We start from the raw sequence: 25493 nt of genomic DNA on the forward strand, positions 1-25493 counted from the left end.
CCCTGCTCAAAGCAGGACCAATTCCCAACTAAATCATCCCAGCCAGGGCTTTGTCAAGCTGGGCCTTAAAAACCTCCAAGGAAGGAGACTCCACCACCTCCCTAGGTAACGCATTCCAGTGTTTCACCACCCTCCTAGTGAAATAGTTTTTCCTAATATCCAACCTGGACCTCCTCCACTGCAACTTGAGACCATTGCTCCTTGTTCTGTCGTCTGCCACCACTGAGAACAGCCGAGCTCCATCCTCTTTGGAACCCCCCTTCAGGTAGTCGAAGGCTGCTATCAAATCCCCCCTCATTCTTCTCTTCTGGAGACTAAACAATCCCAGTTCCCTCAGCCTCTCCTCATAAGTCATGTGCTCCAGACCCCTAATCATTTTTGTTGCCCTCTGCTGGACTCTTTCCAATTTTTCCACATCCTTCTTGTAGTGTGGGGCCCAAAACTGGACACAGTATTCCAGATGAGGCCTCACCAATGTCGAATAAAGGGGAACGATCACGTTCCTCGATCTGCTGGCAATGCCCCTACTTATACAGCCCAAAATGCCGTTAGCCTTGTTGGCAACAAGAGCACACTGTTGACTCATATCCAGCTTCTCGTCCACTGTGACCCCTAGGTCCTTTTCTGCAGAACTGCTACCTAGCCATTCGGTCCCTAGTCTGTAGCAGTGCATGGGATTCTTCTGTCCTAAGTGCAGGACTCTGCACTTGTCCTTGTTGAACCTCATCAGGTTTTTTTTGGCCCAATCCTCTAATTTGTCTAGGTCCCTCTGTATCCGATCCCTACCCTCTAGTGTTTCTACCACGCCTCCTAGTTTAGTGTCATCTGCAAACTTGCTGAGAGTGCAGTCCACACCATCCTCCAGATCATTAATAAAGATATTAAACAAAACCGGCCCCAGGACCGACCCTTGGGGTAATCCGCTTGAAACCGGCTGCCAACTAGACATGGAGCCATTGATCACTACCCGTTGAGCCCGACGATCTAGCCAGCTTTCTATCCACCTTACAGTCCATTCATCCAGCCCATACTTCTTTAACTTGCCGGCAAGAATACTGTGGGAGACCGTATCAAAAGCTTTGCTAAATGGTGTGCACTAAGCTAAAAATACAGTTCTTACCTCTTTTGTATAAATTCAAAGACTAACATATTAATTCACAGTATGTTTAAGATATAGAACTCTCAAATATATACACTAATCTATCAGAAAAATTTTATGTGTACACGTTTTACTGCCCCGAGAAGTATCTATTCTTGTATTCCAAAAGTGGGCTCCTCAAAACGTGAGATGTAAACTTGAGCTGTATCTCAGTTTAATAAATTAATTTTGTTTTTGGGCTGTCAGAAAAGTTAAGTAATCCATTGCTTTTTCCTAGTTTCTCCCCAATCACTATCATACATTTCCCTCCCCCACCCTCCAGTCTTTGAAGCTGATAATAACTAACTTGGGTGAGAGACAGTGGGTAATGTACATGCAGAGAAAAAGTCAAATTTTAAATGCAGCACAGATTTCTACCTCTTGGAGATTCTACAGACTAACATAGCAATTGTTTTTTCTGCTCCTTTATTGGCTAGGTAGCTGTACTGTAGAATCTAGTTATGTATACCTCTCTCTGGTTATCGATTCTGCGTGAGTGCAGCATCATGACATCCCCAAACACCTAGCAATGACACTACTATTATGCAGATGACGACTCTGCTGGAATCTAATGTTAAGGTGTGTGTGTGTGTGTGTGTGTGTGTGTGTGGTTTGTGTGCTGAACAGAAAAGACATGAACACTTTTAAACTGTTTAAATATTTGAGGCATATTTTAAACAAAAAACCCTTCTGTCTCTCCACCTTTCTTTGGGACAACAGTGTTTTTATCCCCTAGGTATTTGGAAATCTCACTTTTCTTGTGGTTTTACAGATTTCAGAAAAACAAACAGAGAATGAGCATGGATTTAATTGAAGTATGTCTTTCCATTGCTTCACTATTTTGAAATGTGTGAAAGTCTTATCCATGAGCCATCACATAGCTCAGTACATAAAATTAATTTGACCTAATTACCGTTTGTTTTTAAGGTGTACACATACCACACTGCTTAAAACCATACTGCACATCTTCAGAGTGAAAGAAGCATTTCAGGAAAGCAGGAGCTATTAAAAATGTTTCTCAGTTGGTGATTGTGCTTCTTTGGAAGCAAACACTTCACTTGGGCGGGGGACTGTCCTGTGGTGGATAGAAAATCTTTTTATATGCTGCCTTAGTTTTGGCTTGCAGTGAAGTGAAAATTTTGTAAGGAAAGTGCTGGTTCAGTAGCCTGCAAAGGATAGAACTTTCAGGCTTCTTTCAAGGATAGAGGTACTGTAAATTTCATTACATAAATAACTCTCTTCCTCATCAGAAACAAAAACAATCCTTTACAATAGTTTCAGAAGCATTTTGTTTCAGGATAAATTTACTTTCACCTTCTCTAAAACTAAAGCTGTGCAACAATTGGAAAGATGTAATACACCTCTACCCCGATATAACGCAACCTGATATAATGCGGTAAAGCAGTGCTCCGGGGGGAGGGGTGGGCTGCGCACTCTGGTGGATCAAAGCAAGTTCGATATAACGCGGTTTCACCTATGACGCGATAAGATTTTTTGGCTCCCGAGGACAGCGTTATATCGAGGTAGAGGTGTATGTTAATATTGCTAAGTAACTGAAGATGGAAGAATGAGATTAGATTCTTTGAACAATGTTGCTGCAGCTGATGAGTCTTGGTTTTTCATGGCCAGCCAAAACACTGTTTGTAAACTTGAAGGGGAGTGAGTGAGTGAGTGAGTGTGTGTGTGAGATTTGATCCCATCTCTAATTAAAATAGGTTCCAAAGGACTGATTTAAACTGATTTAAACCTCCAGCCCCAAAGAAGTTTAGAACTAGGAGCATTAATATTTTAAATTTTGATCCCTAATTTGCTCTGGTGCATCTGTTTTGTGTGTAAGATTACTTATCCTGATCTAGCTAAAGGTTTTGTGTTGAACCTAGTTCCGTGAAATAGGATCTGAAATCCTGGCCCTGCTGACATTGATGGGGGTTTATCTATTGACTTCAATGAAGCCAAGATTTCACCCCATGATGTCTAAGCACTGCACAGGAAAAAAAAAAAAAAAAAAGAAATCCTGGAACAAAATCCCGCCCCCTCCCCACCCCCCGTGCTCCTGACGCAGTGGAGTGGGATTTTGAAATATGATTCTGACCAAAGGTTTTATTGAAAAGACATATTTTTTTTTCTTCTAGTTCTAAATGCTATCCAGGCTTTGGACTCAGTCTGATCTTCTAGCAAGTGATCAAATGTTTCCAAAGTTGTCTAGTGTTAGGATAAAGAAATTTAAAGTAAAAGCAATTAAATTAGAGTGGATGTTATGAAATATCATAGCAGAATGCACAAATGATATTTAGAACAATCTTCAAATTGTTGTCACGAACAGAGGACTGTAATTTTGGGTAGGAATAAATAGGAAGAGCGATAATCTCCTAAACAACTAACATCCTTATTTATATTTCCCTTGAAATACAACAGAAGTAAATGATTTGACTATACACAGAATAATCTTTAAATGGAACATTTTCCCTCATGGTGTTAGTGGAACTTTAAGTTCTTATTTGATGTTTTAAATACGTTTCCTGGGACTTGTGGTGTGTTACGTGTTGTTGTTTATGACATACTGCCATCTGGTGGCTTTTTATTTAAAGTTGCAGTATATACATGTTAAAAACTGTTTAAAAGAATGTTATTTAGGCAAACCACTCAAAAGTTATGAAATATTAGTTTTATGAATGCCCGTGCAGACTTAATTTTGGCTCTGTGTGTCCACCCTGAATGAGGCAGGGGTCCTGCAGGGTAAAAAGTGTGAGATCACATAATGAAAAACTGCATCTTAATGTAGAAGGATGCAGACTTAAAGTTACACAGGCAACTATACTGGCATTTCCTAATTTTTTAAATGCTTCATTTAGCAATATATATATATATTTTTAAATGTAATTTACTTTGTGAACCCACTGTTAGGTTAAAAAAAATCTTCATACAAATATAATTTTCATGTTGACAGTCTTTCTATTGTGGGATCTACCCTTAAAGAGTATGCATTTTTTGTTTCTTTGCAGCTTGATCATATATTATCCCCTCCATCTATGCTATTTCGGAAATCCAGCAACCCTGAAGTCTCTTCTGGCCCTGGAAAGTCATTTAAGTTTAAAAGACAGCTGAGTGAAGATGGAAGACCGTTTAGAAGAGGAAGCCTTGGAGGAGCTTTGACTGGTGAGCATAGGAGGCCTGAAAACTAAAAGCAGAGTTGATCTGTTTGGACCTGATTTCCCTGAAGGTCTTACGGTGCCATGTAGCATCGTGTACACATATCTGGCCTCATTTAGCTAAGATGTTTTTCTCCCTTTCAAACCCCTCAATGATTTCACACTTAAAAAAAAAAAAAAAAAAGACTGGGACCAGCCATTAGCTGAGTTACTCTCTGTGAGCTACAGCAGCAATCTTAACACCGAAGCCAGAGTTTTCAAAAGTGCTCAATCCCTAGTAGCTCTTAATTGTTCTCAGTGAAAGCTACAGAGTGCTGAACGCTTCTGAAATTTGGCTATATTGTTTAAGAGCCTAAATGGGAGCTATTGATTGCAGAGATCTTTTGAAAATCGGGCTTTAGAGTCCACAAAATGAATATGAAGAAGTCAAGTCCAGCTAGGCAAAAATTTTTTATAATGATGACCCAGATAATGATAGGCCTGTCAGCCTGGCATAGCCCCTGGGCCATATAATGGAGTGGCTGATACAGGTTTGTATTAATAAAGAATTAAAGGAGGGTAATGTTGTTAATGCAAATCAGCATGGGAAATACATCTGGTCAAACTTACTTAATATTTTTTTTAAATTAGATTACAGGTTTGGTTGATAAAGGTTATAATATTGTTAGACTTCTGTAAGGTGTTTGGCCGCATGACACTTGGATTAAAAAACTAGAATGACATAAAATTAACGTGGCACATAAATCCATTAAAAACTGGCTAACTGATAGCTCTAAAAATGTAAACAAGGAATAGTCATCAAGGGGGTGCATTTCCAGAGGCATCAGCAGGGATTGGTTCTTGGCCCTGTGCTATTCAGCATTTTATCAATGACCTGGAAGAAAGCAAAATGATTACTGATAAATTTTGCAGATGACACAAAAATTGGGAGAGTGGTAAATAATGAACAGGGCAGATCACTGATTCAGAGTGATCTGTATTGCTTGGTAAACTGGAGCAAGCAAACAATATGCATTTTAATACAGCTAAATGTAAATATATACATCTAGGAACAAAATAATGTAGAATGGGAGAACTCCTATCCCGGGAAGCAGTGAGTCTGAAAAAGGTCTGGGATGTGTGGTGGATAATAAGCTGAGTCTGAGCTTCCAATGTGACTCTGCCAAAAAGATGCAGAAACATGGGAATCTCAGGTAGGAGTAAAGAGTTTATTTTCCCTCTGTATTGACACTGGTGGGAATACTGTGCCCAATTCTGGTGCCCACAAGTCAAGAGGGATGTTGATAAAATGGAGAGGGTTCAGAGAAGAGCCATGAGAATGATTAAAGGATTAGAAAACATGCTTTATACATAGTGATAGACTCAGAGCTCAGTCTATTTATCTTACAAAGAGAAATTTAAGGGATGACTTGATTAAAGTTTATAAGTACTTACATGGAGAACAAATATTTAATAGTGCCAACCTAGCATACAAATATGTAACATCATCTAATGGCTGGAAGTTGAAGCTCTACAAATTCAGACTGGAAATAAGGCATATTATTACAGTGAGACAAATTGAATCAGTTTACTAAGGGTCATGGTGGATTTTCCCTCACTGACCATTTTAAAATCAAGATTGGATGTTTTTCTAAAATATCTGCTCTAGGAATTATTTTGGGGAAGTTCTGTGACCTGTAATATACAGCAGATCAGACTAAATTAGGACAGTGGTCCTTTTCTGGCCTTGGTATCTGTGAATGAAATCTGCTAATTTTGATTAATGCAATTCAATTTTTCTAGCTCCTCTGACTTTGTAACTTATCAAACAGCTCTGATCCTCCTTATATACATGTTTAACTTATTACTGTGAGTTGTCCCATCACCTTTCAGCTAGACTATTCACCATAATAAACACATGGCTCAGAGCCTTACTATGTCCATTCAAGTCCATAGGTTCGGCTATGTCAAAAATTCAGAGATGAAATTCAGATTAGAGAATGAGTGTCACATTAATATTAAAAAATGTAAAATGAAAATCTACGCACCTCTAAATATATACTATTTTAATGGTGGTATTTTTTGGCTAATAATGAAAATTAATGTCACAATGGGTTGAAAAAATGACCTGAGCTGTCAGTTAGTGCTTCCCTCTTGGTGCCAATTCCAGTGTTTTAAAATTTTAGTATTTATTCTACTTTTCACACCATTTTTTTGCTATTTTTTCCTGTAACTTCGGTTTTGTCCAGTGAGGCTGACAAACCTAAAAAGAATCCAGAAATTGGCAGTGACTACAGTACAACCCAATTTATCTGACCTTCTCCACAGTTACCAAACAACCAGGACTCTTAGGCCATAGGCAGACAATCTCTCCTGTGGACATTAGATGGCGCTGCAGCATTGTATTTTCCCATTCTCCAGTTTATCCGGAGTTTTGAATATCTGGTCTGGCCCCGGTCCCAATTAGACCGATAAACAGGGTTCTACTGTATGTTAATCATTAGATTAGAAGCAACTGGAACATTCCAAGGGTACAATCTCTATGCATACTTGGTAGAAAATAATGTGAAACACTACACTGGCTCTTAAGTTACATGAGGGATAAGATAGATAGACCCTACTACAGTGGAAAGTCTCTTGCATCAGAATATTAAAACAAACATGATTTAAATTTCATTGGTATAAACAATACCATGTTCTTTGTGAGTCCTCTCTCATCAGGAGTTCTTTTATTGATCTTTGTAATATAAATTGTGTTTTCATGTTTCAATAGGTTTTAGTGACAGAAGTGTTTTTGTGTCACACTTATTTGTAAACTTAATCTGCAGTACAGGTGTGCATTATATCCGGCTTTTCCTGGCAAAAGCTACTCAATTGACTTAACTGATGCTTTCTGAAACTAGAGGTAGCCATATGCTAATTGTGATTTCAGCAGATGCTTTTTGCCCTATAAACTAGAATAATGGTATTTGTGAATCAGATTTTCCCTCTTTCCAGAGGAGTAAGGGGCTAGTCAGCATAACAAAGCTGTGAAACAAACCTACTGTGCCACTATAAACGTGCTGGTCTCTAACACGGTTTTTGAATTTCTGTTGGTCCTTCAAAAATGAAACAGACATACATTTTGTCTGCTTGCAGTGTGTGATAAATAGCTTTAAAGTGAGGATTTGGGAACACAGTGAGTAATAGTATTTAACTGCTTCATTACTAATGCACTTTCAATGAATTGAATACCCTAGAGGCTTTAGGCCCTTACAATGGCTTTACATCTTAATAGCTTTCATGATGCTGATCAATTAAATCTAAATCACTATGGCTTCAGAAATTTCTTAACATTATTTTTTAGGACTGTCTGAACTTTCACAAATCAACTTGTATCAGTGTATATCAAAAACATTTACAAGCATTCTTACAACTGCCCTGCGAGATAGGGTTGATCATTTCAGTGTTACTTCGTGCTCTCCCATTTACTTGTATCCACCTATTGTCTCGTTATATATTCTAGGTTATATGGTCTTTGGGGCCAGACATTCTTTGTTCTCCATGTGTATTGTGCCTAGAACAATTCTTGATTTGGAACTCTTAGTTGCTACCACAATACCAATAATAAAAATCAGGGGTACGCATTTTAGAGACCGCTGAAGTGAGGCATGTCAGGAGTCCTGACCGTGTCTTATGCCTGAAATTGTTCAGTTTATAATTGAAGACTAACATTTTTTCTCTCTAATTTCTGGTTCAGGATCAGTGCTTGGGAAAAGGTACTTGTACTGAATACATTTGGTTCACCAAAGTGTGCCTAGACTTATCAGTTGGAAAGAAATTTAGCCTTTAAAAATCACATAAATCTGATTACTGTCTTGCTTTATTCTCACTTTTTATTCCATTAAGTTTTTATTAGAGGCCACTTGGCTGAGAACCACTAGCACAGCAGTAGAAATCACTAGTTTGGAAGCAGTTTGGAATACCAACTTCCAAATACAGTGGTATAAAACATAAGCTGCAATTCTAGCAGTTGAAGGTGTCACCTGCTAAAATGATGTAAAGAATTCAAGTGGCGGTGAGGAGGGGAGAGCAGGAGGGAAAGATGTTAAATAGAATAACGTTCTAAGTCAGTCTGGGTGGTTTTTTGACCCGGACTTTGCCAGGGCTGCATTATTCAGAGCCCTGTTGGCTGGGTTGGCTGTTGATCTTGTGGGGTCTATATGTGTCACCTGCCAATGCTTCCCTTGCACAATCGGCACAAGGAACCTCCTCAGCACTGGGAACTTGTTAAGCACTGTCTTCTTTATTGCTGTCGGTGCCATCGGTGTTACTGTGGTGGCATTCGGCACTCACTGCCTTCCATGTGGCATCATCAGTCACCTTGATATTGGTGCTGACTTCAGGGTCAATACCACTTCCAGCACTGGAAATGACAGAGGCATACTCAGGGCTGTCAGCACCAGTTCCCTCTTCATCTTTGGCTATGGATGAGTCAGACTGGTTACTTGCATCCTCCGGACTGGCTCCACCTTTATCCTGTGAAGCTTCGGACTCCTCGGCGTCTAGGGCAGGATCTTCCTCTTTTTGCTCTCCATTGCCTGACGTGCATCAGGGGCTGTTCATGGAGAGTTATGGGGACCAGGATTGGCGCTCGTCTCGCAGTTGGGACATGAGCCCTCTAGCTCAGGGCCTACTAGCCACCAATGCACTATTCATATTAGTGGCCTCCTTGAAACTGATGGATGCTCCTCACTCATAGAGACCCCACTCCTCATCTTGCTCTAAGGTGAGATTACTGGCCAGGTCTTTTGTGGTGACCGTCAGTCTGCCACAGGCCCGAGCACTGGTGAACCTTCGCCTCATGGAGTCTCCAGAGTCGTCCTGTCCAGGTCTGTCAGTCCTGGAGCAGGATCCTGCTTTGGCACGGTTAACTACTTAATCTTCTACCCTGGATGAGTCTGCAGGGCCTGGCTCTTACTCTTCTTCAGTATTGGAGGATTTCAAGGCATACCAGGGTCTTTTGCAGTACAGGGCGGCTTCCCTGGGTATTCAAGCAGAGTTCCTGCAGGAGAATACACCATAAGTTGTTGGATATCCTGCAGCCATTTGCCCTGGGAAAGTAACCCTTCCTGTTAGTGATGCATTCCTAGAACCTGTTAAGGTTCTCTGTAGCACACTGACTTTGGTACTGTCTACTGTGAAGCACATGCAGAAATGGCACTTCATTCTGGTGAAGGGATTTGAGGGTGTCAAATTCTCTGGTTGTAACCACAGTGAATGATAGAGCCTGGCAGGGCAGATTTAAGTCCACTTCCATGGAGAAGGACTCTAAATGGATGGACCTGGGGGTAGGAAGATTTATATTTCTTCTTCCTTGCAGCTGCACATTGCTAACCAGCAGGTGTTGCTGTCCAAATGATGACATAAACTGGATGGCTGTGTTTAAATTTGCAGACCAGCTACCTGAAGCCTCAAGAAGGACTTTCGGGCATTTATCATCGAAGGCTGCTTGGTGGTGAAATCTTTGCTGCAGTCTGTTTTGGACATTGTGGATACTTTGGCCAGAGTGATGGCCTCGGCAGTGACCATGAGAAGGGGGTCCTGGTTGCAGAATTCAGGCACACGTCCCTATGTGCAGCAGGCCATGCAGGATTTGCCCTTTGACAGCCAAGTGCTTTTTTGGACAAGATGGATGAGACTCCGCATTCCTTCAAGAACTCTAGGGTACCCTATGGTGCTTGGGGATGTGATGTATACAGTAGCAGTGCAGAGGCACCACTATGGTGGTCAGCAGCAACAGTGCTGTCTGCAGCGCACATTTGGGCAGCCTTTCCTTCCCTCGATGCATGTCACGCTTTTCTGGACTGTATTGGGGCTCGGTGGTTCAGATACTTACCGACAACATTACTGTATCACAAAATGTATTCTGTGAACAGATAAGGGCAATCTGCCAAGAGGCAATCCGGTTGTGGCAGTTCTGCATTGAGGAGAGTATCACTCCGATAGCCGACCACTTGCCCAGGGTCCAGAATCATCTTGTGGAGAATCTCAGCAGGAATTCTTCCCTGACTCATGAGTGGTCCCTGAAGACAAGTATCTTCTGGGTCATCCTCGCAGCTTGGGGCATTCCAATCATCGACCTGTTTGCTACAAGGGACAACAGGAAACGTCATCTGTTCTGCTATCAAGGGGGCCTCAGTCCAGGCTCCCTGTCCAACGCTTTCCATCTCAGCTGGCTGTCGGTTCTCCTGTATGCTTTTCTCTTGATCATCCCACATGTCATCCTCACGATGAAGGCAGACTGGGCCAAGCTCATTCTCATTGCCCCGATGTGGCTGAGGCAGTGCTGGTTCTCTTACTTCACACTGTCAATTCAGCCTGCCATACCCCATCCTCTCCATCTCGACCTACTCTCACCGAATCATGGTCACACCTTACATCCCACGCTCAGCTCCCTGCATCTCATGGCTTGGCTGCTTTGTGGCTGAATGAGGAGGAAGTGTGGTGTTCAGCTGCTATTTAACAGTAGAAAGCCCTCTACCAAAATGGCCTATTTGGCTAAATGGAAGTGGTTTTTGGTGTGGTTGTAATTCAACCAATGCTGACTTCTATCCAGGACATCAGTCTCCATCATCCAGTCTGAGAGCCTGTTCCTGTGTGGGACCTTAACATGGTTCTAGCAGTTTTAATGGGACCATGTTTGAGCCCTGGCATCTTATCCCTTTCTGCTTTTGTGTCAGAAAACTTCATTTCTGGTAATGATAACATCTGCAAGGAGAGTCTGTGAATTGCAGTCTTTGATAGCAGAGCTTCCTTATACACAATTCTCTAAGATCAAAGTGATTTTAGGACCAGACCCCAAATTTTTGTCCAACGGGGTTTTCTCAATTTCATTTGAACCAGGCAATATATTTACCTGTGTTCTTTCCTAAGCTGCTTTCATCTCTGGAGGAGCAGTGCATCCATATGTTAGATGTCACCCAACATCTATCTGGACAGTTCTAGACTATTTCGTTTTTTGCCTCAACTATTTGTCACATGCAGATCGTATGAAGGAACAAGCGGTCTCTTCAGACTATCTCGACATGGTTAACATTCTATATCAAGACTGCATATGAAATAGCTTTGATTGTGCCTCTTCAGCGGCTGTGAGCTCATTCTACGAGCGTGCAAGCAATGTCAACAGTGTTCCTTAATAATGTCTCAATTTTGAACATTATGCCACTACAGCATCTTCCAGGGCAGATGCAAGCTTTGGTAGAGAGGACTTGCAATCCTTGTTTAGGTAGACTCCAAGCCTCACCTCCTGGGGTGGGTACTGCTTTTGAGTCATCTACGTGGAACACACATCTGCATCTACTCAAAGAAGAAACGGTTTCTTACTGTAACTGTGATTCTTTGAGATGTGATGCAGATGTATATTCCTCAACCCACCCTCTGTCCCTTCTGCATCACAGTCTAGTCTCTGGAAGTCTGGTGTGAAGGAACTGAGCTGCCTCATAGCCAGGGCAGGGGCTATGAAGATGAGGTGCTGCTAGGCAAAATTCTTCAGCTCTGGTGTGCTGGCCTCACACACACCTACGTGGTATACACATCTACATCACATCTCGAAGAACCAGCGTTGCCGTAAGTAATGGTTTCATACCTGACCAGATGCTTTTCAGTAGTATAAGGCAAGTATTTCTAGCTCGGATGGCTTGTAATAACATCGAATAGTAATTTTATTACTAGTTTAACAGTGTTTTAGTTCAGAGTGGAAAATAGTAAGTGCTACTAGTAGTAATAGTAATGTACTGCGGGCTACTTTGAGTTTCATTTTTTGGTAAAAACACAATTTTGAACCATCAGAGTGTTATCACTAACAAACAAAAATAAATTTTAAATTACACTGGTCTATATGAAACGTGATATTATAGGTCTCTCACAGGAGTATAATTTATTAAAACACTATTAAAAGTAAATAGACATCTCTACTCTTTCAGGAATAGATCTTAGTTGAAGTATTGGCGAACAGAAATGCTGTTGGTCATATTACAAAACAAACACTATACAAAGAATTTTTATTTATATCTAATAAAGTTCATACAAACGGAAAGGGTTTAAATTGGAAACATGTTATTTTGTAATGGCTAAAACCAAATTGAGACTCTCACATGAGGGGGATTTAATAGGAGGAAGGATATGACTATGCTTGTGGGTCTCCACTTGATATATAACTGTCTCAAACTCTCTTCCCACCCTCCCTTCCCCAGTTCAAAGAACCTGTAACTAAACGGCATTTACCTGTGGTGCACTTTGACTGCCATACACTTCCTGTAATAAGGAGGGAAAGTTCTAAAAGCATGAAAAGTAATCTGAGCCACCACATGTGAGAATGAATTGTCTACTGTGGCTGTTGAAAACCATTAAGCAGTTCCTGGTCCCTCTTTTACTGACAAATAGTGCCTCCTTTGATGAAGGGTACCTACTAGTCAATCTGAAACACACACAGTAGGTTAGCAGATCCTCAAGAAACAATAACTTGATGCTAATGATCATGCTAATTACTGATCTGCCTAATCTTTTATTCTTGAGCAAAATGCCATTTCCAGCAGTGTCCGATATCATAACTGCCCCATATAGACCCTGCTGACATGCTCTAAAAGATTTGAGTTCCCACTAGCAGTGAAGCTATCGCATCAGGGCTAGCCCTGCCTTCCACAACCCTGGGAACACAATGAAGTGCCTACCTCCTACTGCCATGGCTTCACTGCTGTTATTTGAGCTAGCTTTGCTATATGTAGATCAGAGCTAACTTGGGTATACCTACACGTCTATCACACCTTCCCAGCTGCAGTCTAGACATACCCTTAGGCACGGTGTACATTAGAGTGTGCAAGTACGTCAATGTAAATGCCCTGATGTAAAGCAGGGGGTGATACCAGAGTGACTTAATTATATATAAAATATGGACTTCAATAATTTTAATGTACACATTCAAATACATAGAACTTTCTCTACTTTAAGAGATGGAATGAAATTTATTCCTTGCAAATCATAAATCTGCACACACAGATAACTCTCCCCCTTTGCTTTACTGTTCTCAGTCAAAAAGAGTGCTTAGATGGCCAGTATACTGTGGCAGGGAAGTGAATTCAAAGACCCCCGCCCCCAAATATATCTTACTACCAGTTCACTCCCACTCTGCATCTAGGGACTGTGTGCCTGAACATCTCAAAGCTAACCACCGCTCCCAGGGGAGAACATGTCAATCAGGCCTTGCACAGGAGACATTAATTTTTTTGTGAACTCAGATGTTCTAAACTAATATTTAAACAAATAAAAATCTGATTTTAAATTATTTTTTTAAAGTCAACTCTTTTTGGACCAAGCAGTATATTTTGTCCTTGTCTTAGTGAGAACCTAAATGTATTTAAAAAAACAAACAAACAAACAAACAAAAAAACACCCTGGCTTTTAAATTGGCTTCTTAAAAATTCCAGTGGCGTGGAGATTGGAGCTTTAAAACTTGCTTCTGATCAGGGGGAAAAATGGTTAATTTAAAAGCTGCTTTTCTTCAGTGGCTTGTTTTCCTGAGCTGCTATAACTTCAAAGGGTTGCCTACAATCAGAGGGTTTGGGGATTGTTAGTATCAACGGAGCTTCTGCAGGCTTTAGTCTGCTGTGTTCAGAGACATTTAAATGGAATTCATAGCAGAAAATAGTACATTTCTGTCTTTTTTTCCATAGGTGTGTCAGTATGATAGAGGTTAATGTGGCTAACCAGTCCCAACATGCAAACTAAGATGTGTTTAACTTCCTTGCTCCATTGTTCATCAGGCTAATGTACCATAGTGAATTATCATAAAATTATTTAACAGATGTTTTTGTTCAGTTTGTCCACTTGCTCTAATGAGACATTACCTTTCTACTTTACCCTTAAGATTCAATTACATGCCATTGTCGGGGGTTTAAATTCTGTGTTGTATTGTGGGTAATTCCATGATCTTCCTATGCTGTCCTGTTAGAGAGCTCCATCACTTCTACTCTGCAGTTCCTTCTCAAGTACTGAGAAACCTCTGTGTTGCTGATGCTGAGAGGAGATGATCAGTGTTTTGAAAGTAAACTTTTTCATTTTCCTCCAAATATTATCTTATGCAACTGCCTTGCTTGCTTAGATGCTTTTTTATTTGTAAGTTTATTATTTCATGTATTGGTCCTAATATAGAGTAGATATGTTAAAAGATCTAATTATTAGCATAAGAACATCAGAATGGCCGTACCGGGTCAGACCAAAGGTCCATCTAGCCTAGTATCCTGTCTACCGACAGTGACAATGCCAGGTGCCCCAGAGGGAGTGGACCTAACAGGCAATGATCAAGTGATCTCTCTCCTGCCATCCATCTCCATCCTCTGACAAACAGAGGCTAGGGACACCCTTCCTTACCCATCCTGGCTAATAGCCATTAATGGGCTTAACCACCATGAATTTATCCAGTTCTCTTTTAAACACTGTTATAATCCTAGCCTTCACAACCTCCTCAGGTAAGGAGTTCCACAAGTTGACTGTGCGCTGCGTGAAGAACTTCTTCCTTGTATTTGTTTTAAACCTGCTGCCTATTAATTTCATTTGGTGACCCCTAGTTCTTGTATTATGGGAATAAGTAAATAACTTTTCCTTATCCACTTTCTCCACATCACTCATGATTTTATATACCTCTATCACATCCCCCCTTAGTCTCCTCTTTTCCAAGTTGAAGAGTCCTAACCTCTTTAATCTCTCCTCAAATGGGACCCGTTCCAAACCCCTAATCATTTTAGTTGCCCTTCTCTGAACCTTTTCTAGTGCCAGTATATCTTTTTTGAGATCAGACCACATCTGTATGCAGTATTCGAGATGTGGGCGTACCATCGATTTATATAAGGTCAATAATATATTCTCAGTCATATTCTCTATCCCTTTTTAATGATTCCTAACATCCTGTTTGCTTTTTTGACCGCCTCTGCACACTGAGTGGACAAATTCAGAGAACTATCCACGATGACTCCAAGATCTTTTTCCTGACTTGTTGTAGCTAAATTAGCCCCCATCATATTGTATGTATAGTTGGGGTTATTTTTTCCAATGTGCATTACTTTACATTTATCCACATTAAATTTCATTTGCCATTTTGTTGCCCAATCACTTAGTTTTGTGAGATCTTTTTGAAGTTTGTCACAGTCTGCTTTGGTCTTAACTATCTTGAGCAGTTTAGTATCCTCTGCAAACTTTGCCACCTCACTGTTTACCCCTTTCTCCAGATCATTTATGAATAAGTTGAATAGGATTGGTCCGAGGACTGACCCTTGGGGAAAACCACTAGTTACCCCTCTCCATTCTGAGAATTTACCATTAATTCCTACCCTTTGTTCCCAGTCTTTTAACCAGTTCTCAGTCCATGAAAGGACCTTCCCTTTTATCCCATAACAGCTTAATTTACGTAAGAGCCTTTGGTGAGGGACCTTGTCAAAGGCTTTCTGGAAATCTAAGTACACTATGTCCACTGGATCTCCCTTGTCCACATGTTTGTTGACCCCTTCAAAGAACTCTAATAGATTAGTAAGACACGATTTCCCTTTACAGAAACCATGTTGACTATTGCTCAACTGTTTGTTTTTCTATGTGTCTGACAATTTTATTCTTAACTATTGTTTCGACTAATTTGCCTGGTACTGACGTTAGACTTACCGGTCTGTAATTGCTGGGATCACCTCTAGAGCCCTTTATAAATATTGGTGTTACATTAGCTAAAAAGCTAATTGGTGTTACATTAGCAGAAAAAGAACATTTAAATTCTCTTTCTTTCTTGGTTAGCAGCTTTAATGTTCTTTGCTTTCAGTGTTTCAGAGAACCCATTATAATTCTGTCCTTTTTAATTAGCCAAGTTCTCTGTTGTTTAGATGGTGGGGAGATCAACTGTAGGTAGACATCAGCCGCAACTTAATTATTGAGAGGTAATGCAGACATTTCTTTACATACTAACAATACTTGGCACATATATTATAGCATCTTTCTTCCAAGGATATCAAAGCATTGTACAATAATTAAGCTTCACTATTATCCAGTGGAAAGAAAAGCATGAATTTGAGATGGGTAAATCAAACCTGCCAAGTATAGCTTATTTTGTGTGACACTTGTGCATTTTGCAAGCCTTCTCATGCGTGTTTAGGCAGAATGTCTCGTTAGAGAGAAGCACTCTCCACATAGTCTTTGGCCTCTGTGAAGGTGCATGGAACTGATGGTACTTCTACTGGTAGATGGTCAATATATCTGTGCAATTCACAGCTCTCTGCTGTTGGCCTGGTTGTTACATTGCTACCAAGTAGGCAGGCAACTGTCATTGATCCACTTTACAAATATGAAAGGTTTCAGAGTAGCAGCCGTGTTAGTCTGTATCCGCAAAAAGAAGAACAGGAGGACTTGTGGCACCTTAGAGACTAACAAATTTATTAGAGCATAAGCTTTCGTGGACTATAGCCCACTTCTTCGGATGCATATAGTGGGCTATAGTCCACGAAAGCTTATGCTCTAATAAATTTGTTAGTCTCTAAGGTGCCACAAGTCCTCCTGTTCTTCACTTTACAAATAGGTAACTGAGAGGTCGTGAGAAGTGACTTCGGAGAACTCAGCTCTCTGATACAACCTACGGCTTATTCACTTTGGCACATTCATTTTAAAAGGCAGTGTGGCTATCGATGTGCTTGGCTATGCTGTCCTGAACTATTCTCCTACACACTAGACCAAACTCTGCCAGAGCCAGGAATAGAGCACATTAATCCTGATTCCCAATTTCCCACTGTTATGTCAGAAACTTCAGTGATAGCATTTTGACCATGTTTTTCTGGTGTTAGTGCTTCCCAAGCAATGTAGAAAGGAGAAATTGATACTATTCCCTTCTGTGCACCATCAGAATTGTTTACTGCGCCCAACTATGGTACCAATTAATTATTCTTGTACAGCTCACTGAAGGCAGTGGAGTTGCATAGATGTCACTGGGGATATAGTGTGAAGACAATGGGCTGGTACAGGTTCTGGAGCCAGAAGTAGGCTTGCACAGTCTTAATTACTGGGCATGATGCATGGAAGGCACAGTAATCTATTTGCGAACTAAACAAGACTTGAGTATGACTGGAACCTTTTATCTTGTGTTTTGGTTTTTTAGGCATTAATGTAGGGTTTTTTCAATTCTATATGTGCTTGAGCAAGGGCATATCCCAAATGACTTTCACCTTACTAAGGCACTGAATGTGTGCAAACATAGATCTTTATTCAGGTTAGTCTGTGTCCTTTTTTCACATTTTCAGTCAGCACTCCCTGACAGTAGCTGGAGGGGTATCATTTATCCTGCTGCTGGGAGAAGATGACAGACTCACTTTCAGAGAGTACAGGCATTCAGTTGTAAAGGGAGAGAGAATTCAGTAGCAAGGCAAACCACAACCCAGAAACCCATTCCAAGGACTGTCAGGCACTTACTAAGGCACTCTCTTGGTTTGTATTGAACTGTTTCCAGTAGCAGCAGAGAGGGAGAAGGTAGAAGGAATTTTACGTGTTGTATAATGACAAACTGAAAATAAAACTGATTTTATGTATACAATATTTAAAAAGCTGTATGCAGACAAAGTAAATACATTCTGTCATGAAGTATAAATATTTATAATTTTAGAAAGTGTTTTTGATGCACTAATGACTGAGGTGATGTTAGCTTGCATTTGTCATTGTCACTTTCAGTTGTCGTTCAGGTCTTTAATCAGCCCTTATAGTCAGGGATAAATTTATTTTCCTGTGTGCCCCTAGTTAGATAATCACCCCCTTCTTTGACGTTAGTATGTCTGGATCCTGCATCAGATCAGAAATTAGAGCAGAAGAAACTGTATGCTTGTCTCATTATTTTGCTTTTAACTCCTCCATTGCTGCTTAATTGTGCTTGTGTCAACAAAAAGCTTGAAGTTTACTATTGAGATCAAAGCATACTAAAGCAGCACCAGCAGAATATCTGATTATCATGTAATAACAAAGGGTTCTTACTAAACATGACTTGCAAAAGATGGGAAAGAATTGGGTTTAAACCCCCTTTAGCTGCTTTATGATATGTAAAGATGGCCTGAAAGTTATTTAAATCCTCCCCCCTCTCTGATTTTTTTTTTTATTAGAAACCAAGGTCTCGTTTACATTGTTTCCTGGAGGACTCTGTAGATTACTTGAAAGTGGTAAGGTGATGCCATGCAAATGAAATCTGACTAATTGAGAATGTCTAAAATTCTGCTGCTTCTTCGGGTAGTGCCCCTAGGGGTGCTTCACTCCAGGTGCACATGCACCTTTGTTAAGAGATTTTTAGATAGCAATGCCTGTTCAAACCACACATGTGTCCCACTCAGCCCTTGTGCCCCTCACCTTGGCTATCTAGCATTGTGTGGGCAAATCACCTTCAATTCCTTCTCAACCACCTTGGCCTTAACAGAGTCTCAGTTGAGCTTACCTCAAATGTGATCCCTCTCTTAGTATACTAAGCCGTTTAGTTTCTTCTAGTTATACTCACCTTTTAGAATAGTGGTGGTAGTAGTTTTAGCTTAAAAAATCTTAAAATTTACATAGCAGTTTTTTTTTCTTGTTTTATGGATCATTGTCCTTGTGGTAATTTCTCCCCCCCAGGGGCTTTATATTGCTGGGAGGCTATCCTGGTGAGTGACTGGCACCACTGGTGTATCTGTTGTCTCAGGGACACTCACATTCCCCAGAAGTGCAACTTTTGTCTGGTGTTAAAATCTAGGGCCAGAAAGAACTGGGATATTAAACTCTCTCTCCTCATGATGGAGAGCTCTCTCTGCCCGGCTTCTGATGCAGGCCAGAAGACCCTCTCTTTAAGCTGGTCTCTGAAAAAGTCAACCCCTCAACCACTTCAGTGTTACACTCTCCTAGGGCGTCTAAGAGGAAGAGCCAAGAATCCTCTCATAAAGACTCTGAAGTATGGACCTCGAGCCTTCCAGGTAGGGAATCTACCTTTAAAAAAAGCACGGTCACCGAATGAATTAGCGATTTCAGCACCCACCAGTCACCAACCTGGTACCCATGAGGCTGCAGTTTCCCCAGGTACTGAGAGAATCACTAACCCAAAGACTCTAAGGTTTTGGGCTCTGACAAATCATTGGTGAGGTCAGGGATCGAAGTGGCAAGCAGAGGTCTACCTCTTCTCACTCAGAACCAAAGAAGACCAGTCTGACACTTGCATCCTTCAAGGAGTGTCCAGTAAGTCTACAGTACTGTCAGCTTCCTCTGCCATGATCACCTCTGCCCAGGCTGCTGCCACAGTACTGACAACTCTCTCGCTACCATAGGAGTTCCAATTTCCTTGAGACCTTGTGGTGTCTGAAAAGCCTGACTCACTGTTGTTTGGTACCAACCCGTTCTCAGTTCTAAGCACCAGTTTTGGCAGGGTGGTCGAGGTTCTGAGTTACCATCCCCCTGCAGGCCAGCTGCAATGATTCCTGTGCCTTCCTTGCTTTGGTGACCACTTCCACCACTTTCAGCAGGCTTGAGAACTTATCACTATGGAAAAGTGGGTTTTGGAGATCATATTCATGTGATATGCTGTCGATTTTTTCCCCCCCTCCTGCCGTCCAGTCCCCCTTTTTCTGTCCCTCTTCAGGGAATGTTGCTAACACTATAAAAGTAGAACAAAAATACACACCAAGCACAATTTATTGCACAGTCTGATATAGTCTGGTAGTGTTCAGAATGTTGCAGCCAAAAGCTAGCTTTTGTGTGCAGAAATTCTTAAGATGCTTCTGCAACATTTTTTATCTTTGCTAATTTGAATTGATTTATTCAGAATAAATGGAACCATCTTCATCCTTAACTTTAACGTGGTTCCATTTATGTGTAGGTCCTGGCAGGGGATATTATGGTATTTTGCCTAAACTGTTTCTTTCCACTCTTGCTTTGATCCCCAAATCTAGGCATTTCTGTCATATCCATCATTGTTATATCAGAATTGTGACCTTAACATTCTTCTAGTGTTCTCGTGGGTAAGGAAAAATTTGGAGGGAGGAGGGCAAAAACAGGAGTGTCTATGTGGTAGGGATTTGTGGTAGAATGGATAAACACAGTGCAATTTTAGCAGTTGCACCAAAGCTGTAAAGCTGCTTGGAAAATGGGATCTATTTGCTGTTTCCTTCCATATATTTTGCCAGCAGTATTCATCCAGATCTGTCATTTCTCCAAGTTTAGACCTCTCTAACCATTTATTCTGCTGAATTGTATTTCAGTACAGTTAGGCTGGGGAAGCAGAGTTGTAAATGATAGTTTTGGGCTGTGGTTTTACATCATTTAGACATCACTGCCACATACAGGCAGGATAAGAATGATATTTCTGCAGACACTTTCAATACAGAAGATGTTATTTTAAAAGCAACTGTGATGCGGTGTACCAACCCCACACTGCCCAAGAAGGGATTAACAGCTAGTGAGTTCAATTAGTCCCACCTTGATGCATCTTCTGTAGGTGTCCCTTCGGGTGGAGTTAAAAGGGAGAACCCAGGTCAATTGGTGGCTGACCAAGAAGGGGAGTAGATCTCCAGTTCTCACCCTATGAAAGAAGCCTGGCTGAAGCCAGGAATCTAAGTCAGATTCAACCTGTCAGGGCTTCCGGGGGGTGGGGTGGGAGGGTAGCAGGTAGGTCTGAATCAGGGAGCTCTGACGAGTGTTAATTAGAAAAGACTGTTTCTGAGTAGAAGAGCTGGGTCCAGCTCCAAACTGGGAGGCGACAACCCTCCTTTGACTTTGTTACATTTGTTTTGGAGCTTTGATACCCCAGAAGGAGTGGAACTTTGGCATGATGTAGCTGTTTGGTTAAATCACCATAACACTAGACCATGTTGGAAGTGACTGCTGACCACTGAAGCCCTGAAGACTGATTAGTGACACGACTGGCCACAAAGTGGGGCTGCGGAGGCCAATCCAGGCACAAACATTTAAAACCTGGTGGTGGTTTGCTTATCTTTAAAGAACAAAACAAACAAACAAACAAAAAACCCACCGGAGGTGTTTGGAAGGCATCAAAGCCTACAGCAAATATTTTATAGTTTTTGTTTCATAAAATTTTGATAAGTTTCAAAACTACTTGGAAACAATGTAATCAAAATTTAAACTGAACTTCCTTTTACCAGATGTGTTTTAACATGTGCCGTTCCACCGGAACAAATGTATGCATCTTTGGTTGCTAAGAAAGTCCCTTTCAGATATTGGAAGGGCAAGAATGGAATTTATTATAAGCCTGGAATTGATTAACATTATTTCTGGAATGAGGATAATTTACATGAATCTGATCAAAATACAATTCAATCCTTGGAGGAGGAGGAGGAGGCGGAGGAGGATGCAGGTTGTGTAAATTCTTGGGTGGAAGATAGAGATGTGCTAATACTGGAGCCTTGACTGTGAACCCCTTTCAGTTGAGAGGGACATGGATTATTTGGATACAAATTCACAGATACAGATTCACTGTTTTTGTCTTGGTCTGATCCAAAACTTGAAGTGTCCTATTTCCAGATTCAGTTTGGCCAAGGTGGTGGAAATCCTTCTAAACAATCTTTGTATGATGCTTCTGTTACAAACAACTTGCAAGATTTTAGGTGCTACTGAATCTGGTCTTAAAGCCTGAACTTGATTTACATCTCAACACCACTGCTTCAGCCCATCTTAAAAAGTGAAGGCAAAGATACAGACAACAGCTTGTGGGGAATTTTCTGTGTATGTAGAGGTGATATTTTTAAATTCTAATCTGCCGCCATTGGGTGGGCTTCTGCTACATTCAAAATCTTTCATCAGATTCAAAGAAAGCCCATTTAAATAAACAAATAAAATAACGTGCCACAAAATCTCTTCCTCTGAATACTGGGTTTCCTGTCAAAATTGTTGCACCTTATAGTGACTGTCAGTCCCGAATCAATAACAAGCTATCAGACCTAAATCTTATCTAGAAACTAGAGCTTTATAACACTGGAAAGGAGTGATTCCAAATTTACCAATGGAAACATAGCACTTGTGTTTAGTCCCGTTATGTTGTGAAATACAGTATCAGACCTTATATGTGGGACATTGTGAATACAAAACTATTTTAGATAATTTAGCTATTTTAGATAATACTTAAAAGTTTTAGAAACCGTAATAGTTATAATTTTTCTTTCCCTCAATATATTGGGCATTTGGTCTCAGGGTTCTAATGAGGGAGGAAGGGAGAATTGTTTTACATATAGGCTATTATTTAAAACATAGCATATACAGAATGGGTTGAAAGGCTATAAAAGAATTTATTTGGGACAAACTCCATAGCTTCCTTGTATTTAAAGTCATGTAACTAAAACCTTTATTCCACAAAATCTCATGTATTCTCTATTTACAACTTAGTTGTAACATATTTCAAAGATTTTTTTTTAAGCTGCTCTGCTTATACCATGTAAAGATCGATAAATATTATAAAATTGCTTTAGGCCCAGATTTATAAAGGTATTTAGGCATCACTGTGCCCATCGTTTCAATACCTGACTGATTTAGGAGATTGCATCTCATTTTCAAAAGGGATTTGGGCACTTAGGAATTTAAATGCAGTTGACAGTTGATGGGATTTAGATTCCTATTTGCCTAAATACCTTTTGAAAATTAGATGTATGCTCCTAAATCAGTTATGCATTGCAACACTGAGCACAGTGATGCCGAAATACCTTTAAAATTGGGCCTTAGTTCCCATTTGACCGATCAGCAGTTGGTAGCTGGAACTGGGTATAAGGGGATGACCAGAATAGTTTTTTTTTCCTTTCCCCTTTCCTTTGTTTATAAACTGTACTAAAAGAACCAATGAAGTGGATGTATGGCAGCTCATCCCAGGATTGCACAAACCTCATATTACCATTGGTTTGAAGAACTGCTGAGGGATTCTCCCTGTCATAAAGGGCTAGCATCTCTTAGATACCTCAAAAATCAATGCTGAAGCACTCTTGTTTTGAGCTCCCGGGACTTTGATGCCTGTCCCTGAGTAAAGGGAAATAAAGAAATTAAAGTGGAAAGGCCCTCCATGTTCTGAATGTCCTGCCCATACATTACTTCCGTTGGTCACTGCTGTTCAGTGAGGTAGACTGGAGCTTCCATTTAAACCAAGGTCTCTTGAGCAAGAAACATCGAGTGTTTGTCCAAGGTTTGTTCTAACAGGTTTTTTGTTTACTTGTATTTTGTCACTGACTGTAACTCATGTATTGTGGTGTTGATTCTCTACATTTATTTCCTCAACATATGTAATTGTACAAGAGAAAAAAAATCAGACATCCAAAGAGCAAATAATTAAACGAGGCTGATAATAAAATAAAATACAAGCAATCATTTTTAGAACTACCAGAAAGATTTTAACTACCATAGGTTGGTTAAATGGTAAAGGGGGAATATGCTCATACCTAGTACTGCTGTAATGTGCGGGTTGTGTGTGTATGTTTTTTTTTTTTTTTAAACTGGACTTTGTTAATTGGGTTTCTTACAAATGTTTCTTGTGTTAATAGAATAAATGATAATTGAATCAGTTGTAATTCTAGGCTTGATTGAATAATATTAGGCTTAGCGGACAGATTGGTGAAAAATGTTCACCTCTCTTCCATCAGGCTGGGAAACTGGCATTGTCTATTAACTTTAACCATGGGTAGCTGAATAATACAGTTAACAGATGCTAATTTTCTTAAGTTGCAAGGAGCAAATGATGCATACATAAAACAACATATTTTTTATGCCTTCTGGTAGTCATCCCAAATTGGATTTAAATAAAGTTTGTTGATGTAACCACAATGAACTAAGGCAAAATGGTGAAGAGTTTCATAATGATGGTTTTAAATCCATCCATAATCCTTTTATTCTCTTATTAATACTAATGGGAATTATATGCATTAATTCCCCATGCACTGATGAGAAAACAGACCCTAACATTTATAGTCTCCACATAATTTCCTACAGCTGGCTCTGAAAAAAATAATAAATGTGAGGCAATAAAATATGATGCCTAGAGGCCTAACCTGATGGTAGGATTGTAAAATAGAAGAGATTCATCCCCTCCTTTCCTATACTGCACCCCAAAAAAAAAAAGTACAAAGAGTCTTGAAAGAAGGTTTTACTTTTTCCCAGACTGATTTGGGCCTAAGGATCTAGGTTTTTTACTTGTGTTCATCCTCAATTGCATGTTCTTAAATATCTAATTATTGGATCAAAATAACACTCTGTGAAAGACTTCAATCATTTCCTGTTAGAAAAAGACAAAGGATGACTAGTCTGAAGGATGTGTTACTTCTTCACGACTATTATAAGGAAACATATTTATTATATTCCAATTTTCAGTAGCTCCAAAAGTTCTCTTTGTGGTGACTATGTCCATGTCTCAACCTGAAAGTTTAAAGTTTTAACAAAATATGTGCACCTATTTTTGAGGCAAGAGTGGGGGAAAAATAGTTGTAACTCTTTTAATAGTGCATTTTACCCTTTTCTTTTCTCCCTAGTCTCTCCAATCAGTCACTTACTCCAAAATTAGATGTCCCATTCAAACCAAATAAAACCATTATTTGATTAATTTCCTAACAATTTTTTCAGCACTGTAATCTACCTTCTGTTTTAAATAGTCTTTTCCCCACCATTACAAGCAAAACTCATTTAAGGTGTCATCATTTACTTTTTCCCTCCTATGTTGTATGGATACCTTCTGTATAAAACCTGTTAAAATTTTAGACCTATGACTTTAAATGACAACTAAAAATATATAACTGTTTATAAAGGATTAATTGATATTACATTAAGCTCTTATTAATGTTTTTCAAATACGTTATGACATGATTGAAATGTAATATATAATGCATTATAAGTTTGAATATGAAAATGTAATTCTTGAGATTGGAAAAGGAGGAAAAAAGCATGGTTTACAAATTGCAAAAGTTTTTCAATAATAAAAAAAAAAAGAAACATCTTCCCACATGAGTGATCATTGTGGAAGCACAACACATTATAGTTTTTCAGACTTTCTCTTGAGTATAAACTGATTGGACACAACCAAAAGAAACCAGAAAAGAAAATAATTTCCAAACTTTTAAAAATGTTCCCATAGATAACTGAGGCAGGATCTATATTAAAGGACAGGTCAAAAGAAAGAAGGCATAAACTCTTGTAATTCCTGGAGATGGGTTCCCATAGCCAACCACATCTCCATCATGTTT

General features: G+C 39.9%; 1 protein-coding gene across 7 annotated transcripts in view; it reads left to right on the plus strand.

Moving 5' to 3' along the window:
- MAST4 (microtubule associated serine/threonine kinase family member 4) overlaps nucleotides 1-25493 on the plus strand; it is a 422044-nt gene that overhangs the window by 85655 nt on the left and 310896 nt on the right. For all 7 annotated transcript variants that reach the window (XM_065599050.1, XM_065599051.1, XM_008170656.4 and 4 more), the window contains exon 2: nucleotides 4141-4294. In XM_065599050.1, coding sequence (XP_065455122.1) covers nucleotides 4141-4294 — 154 coding nt within the window. The remainder of the gene's footprint in view (nucleotides 1-4140; nucleotides 4295-25493) is intronic.

This window comes from Chrysemys picta, chromosome 6 (genome assembly GCF_011386835.1).
Source record: "Chrysemys picta bellii isolate R12L10 chromosome 6, ASM1138683v2, whole genome shotgun sequence".
In the NCBI taxonomy this organism is placed as follows: Eukaryota; Metazoa; Chordata; order Testudines; family Emydidae; genus Chrysemys; species Chrysemys picta.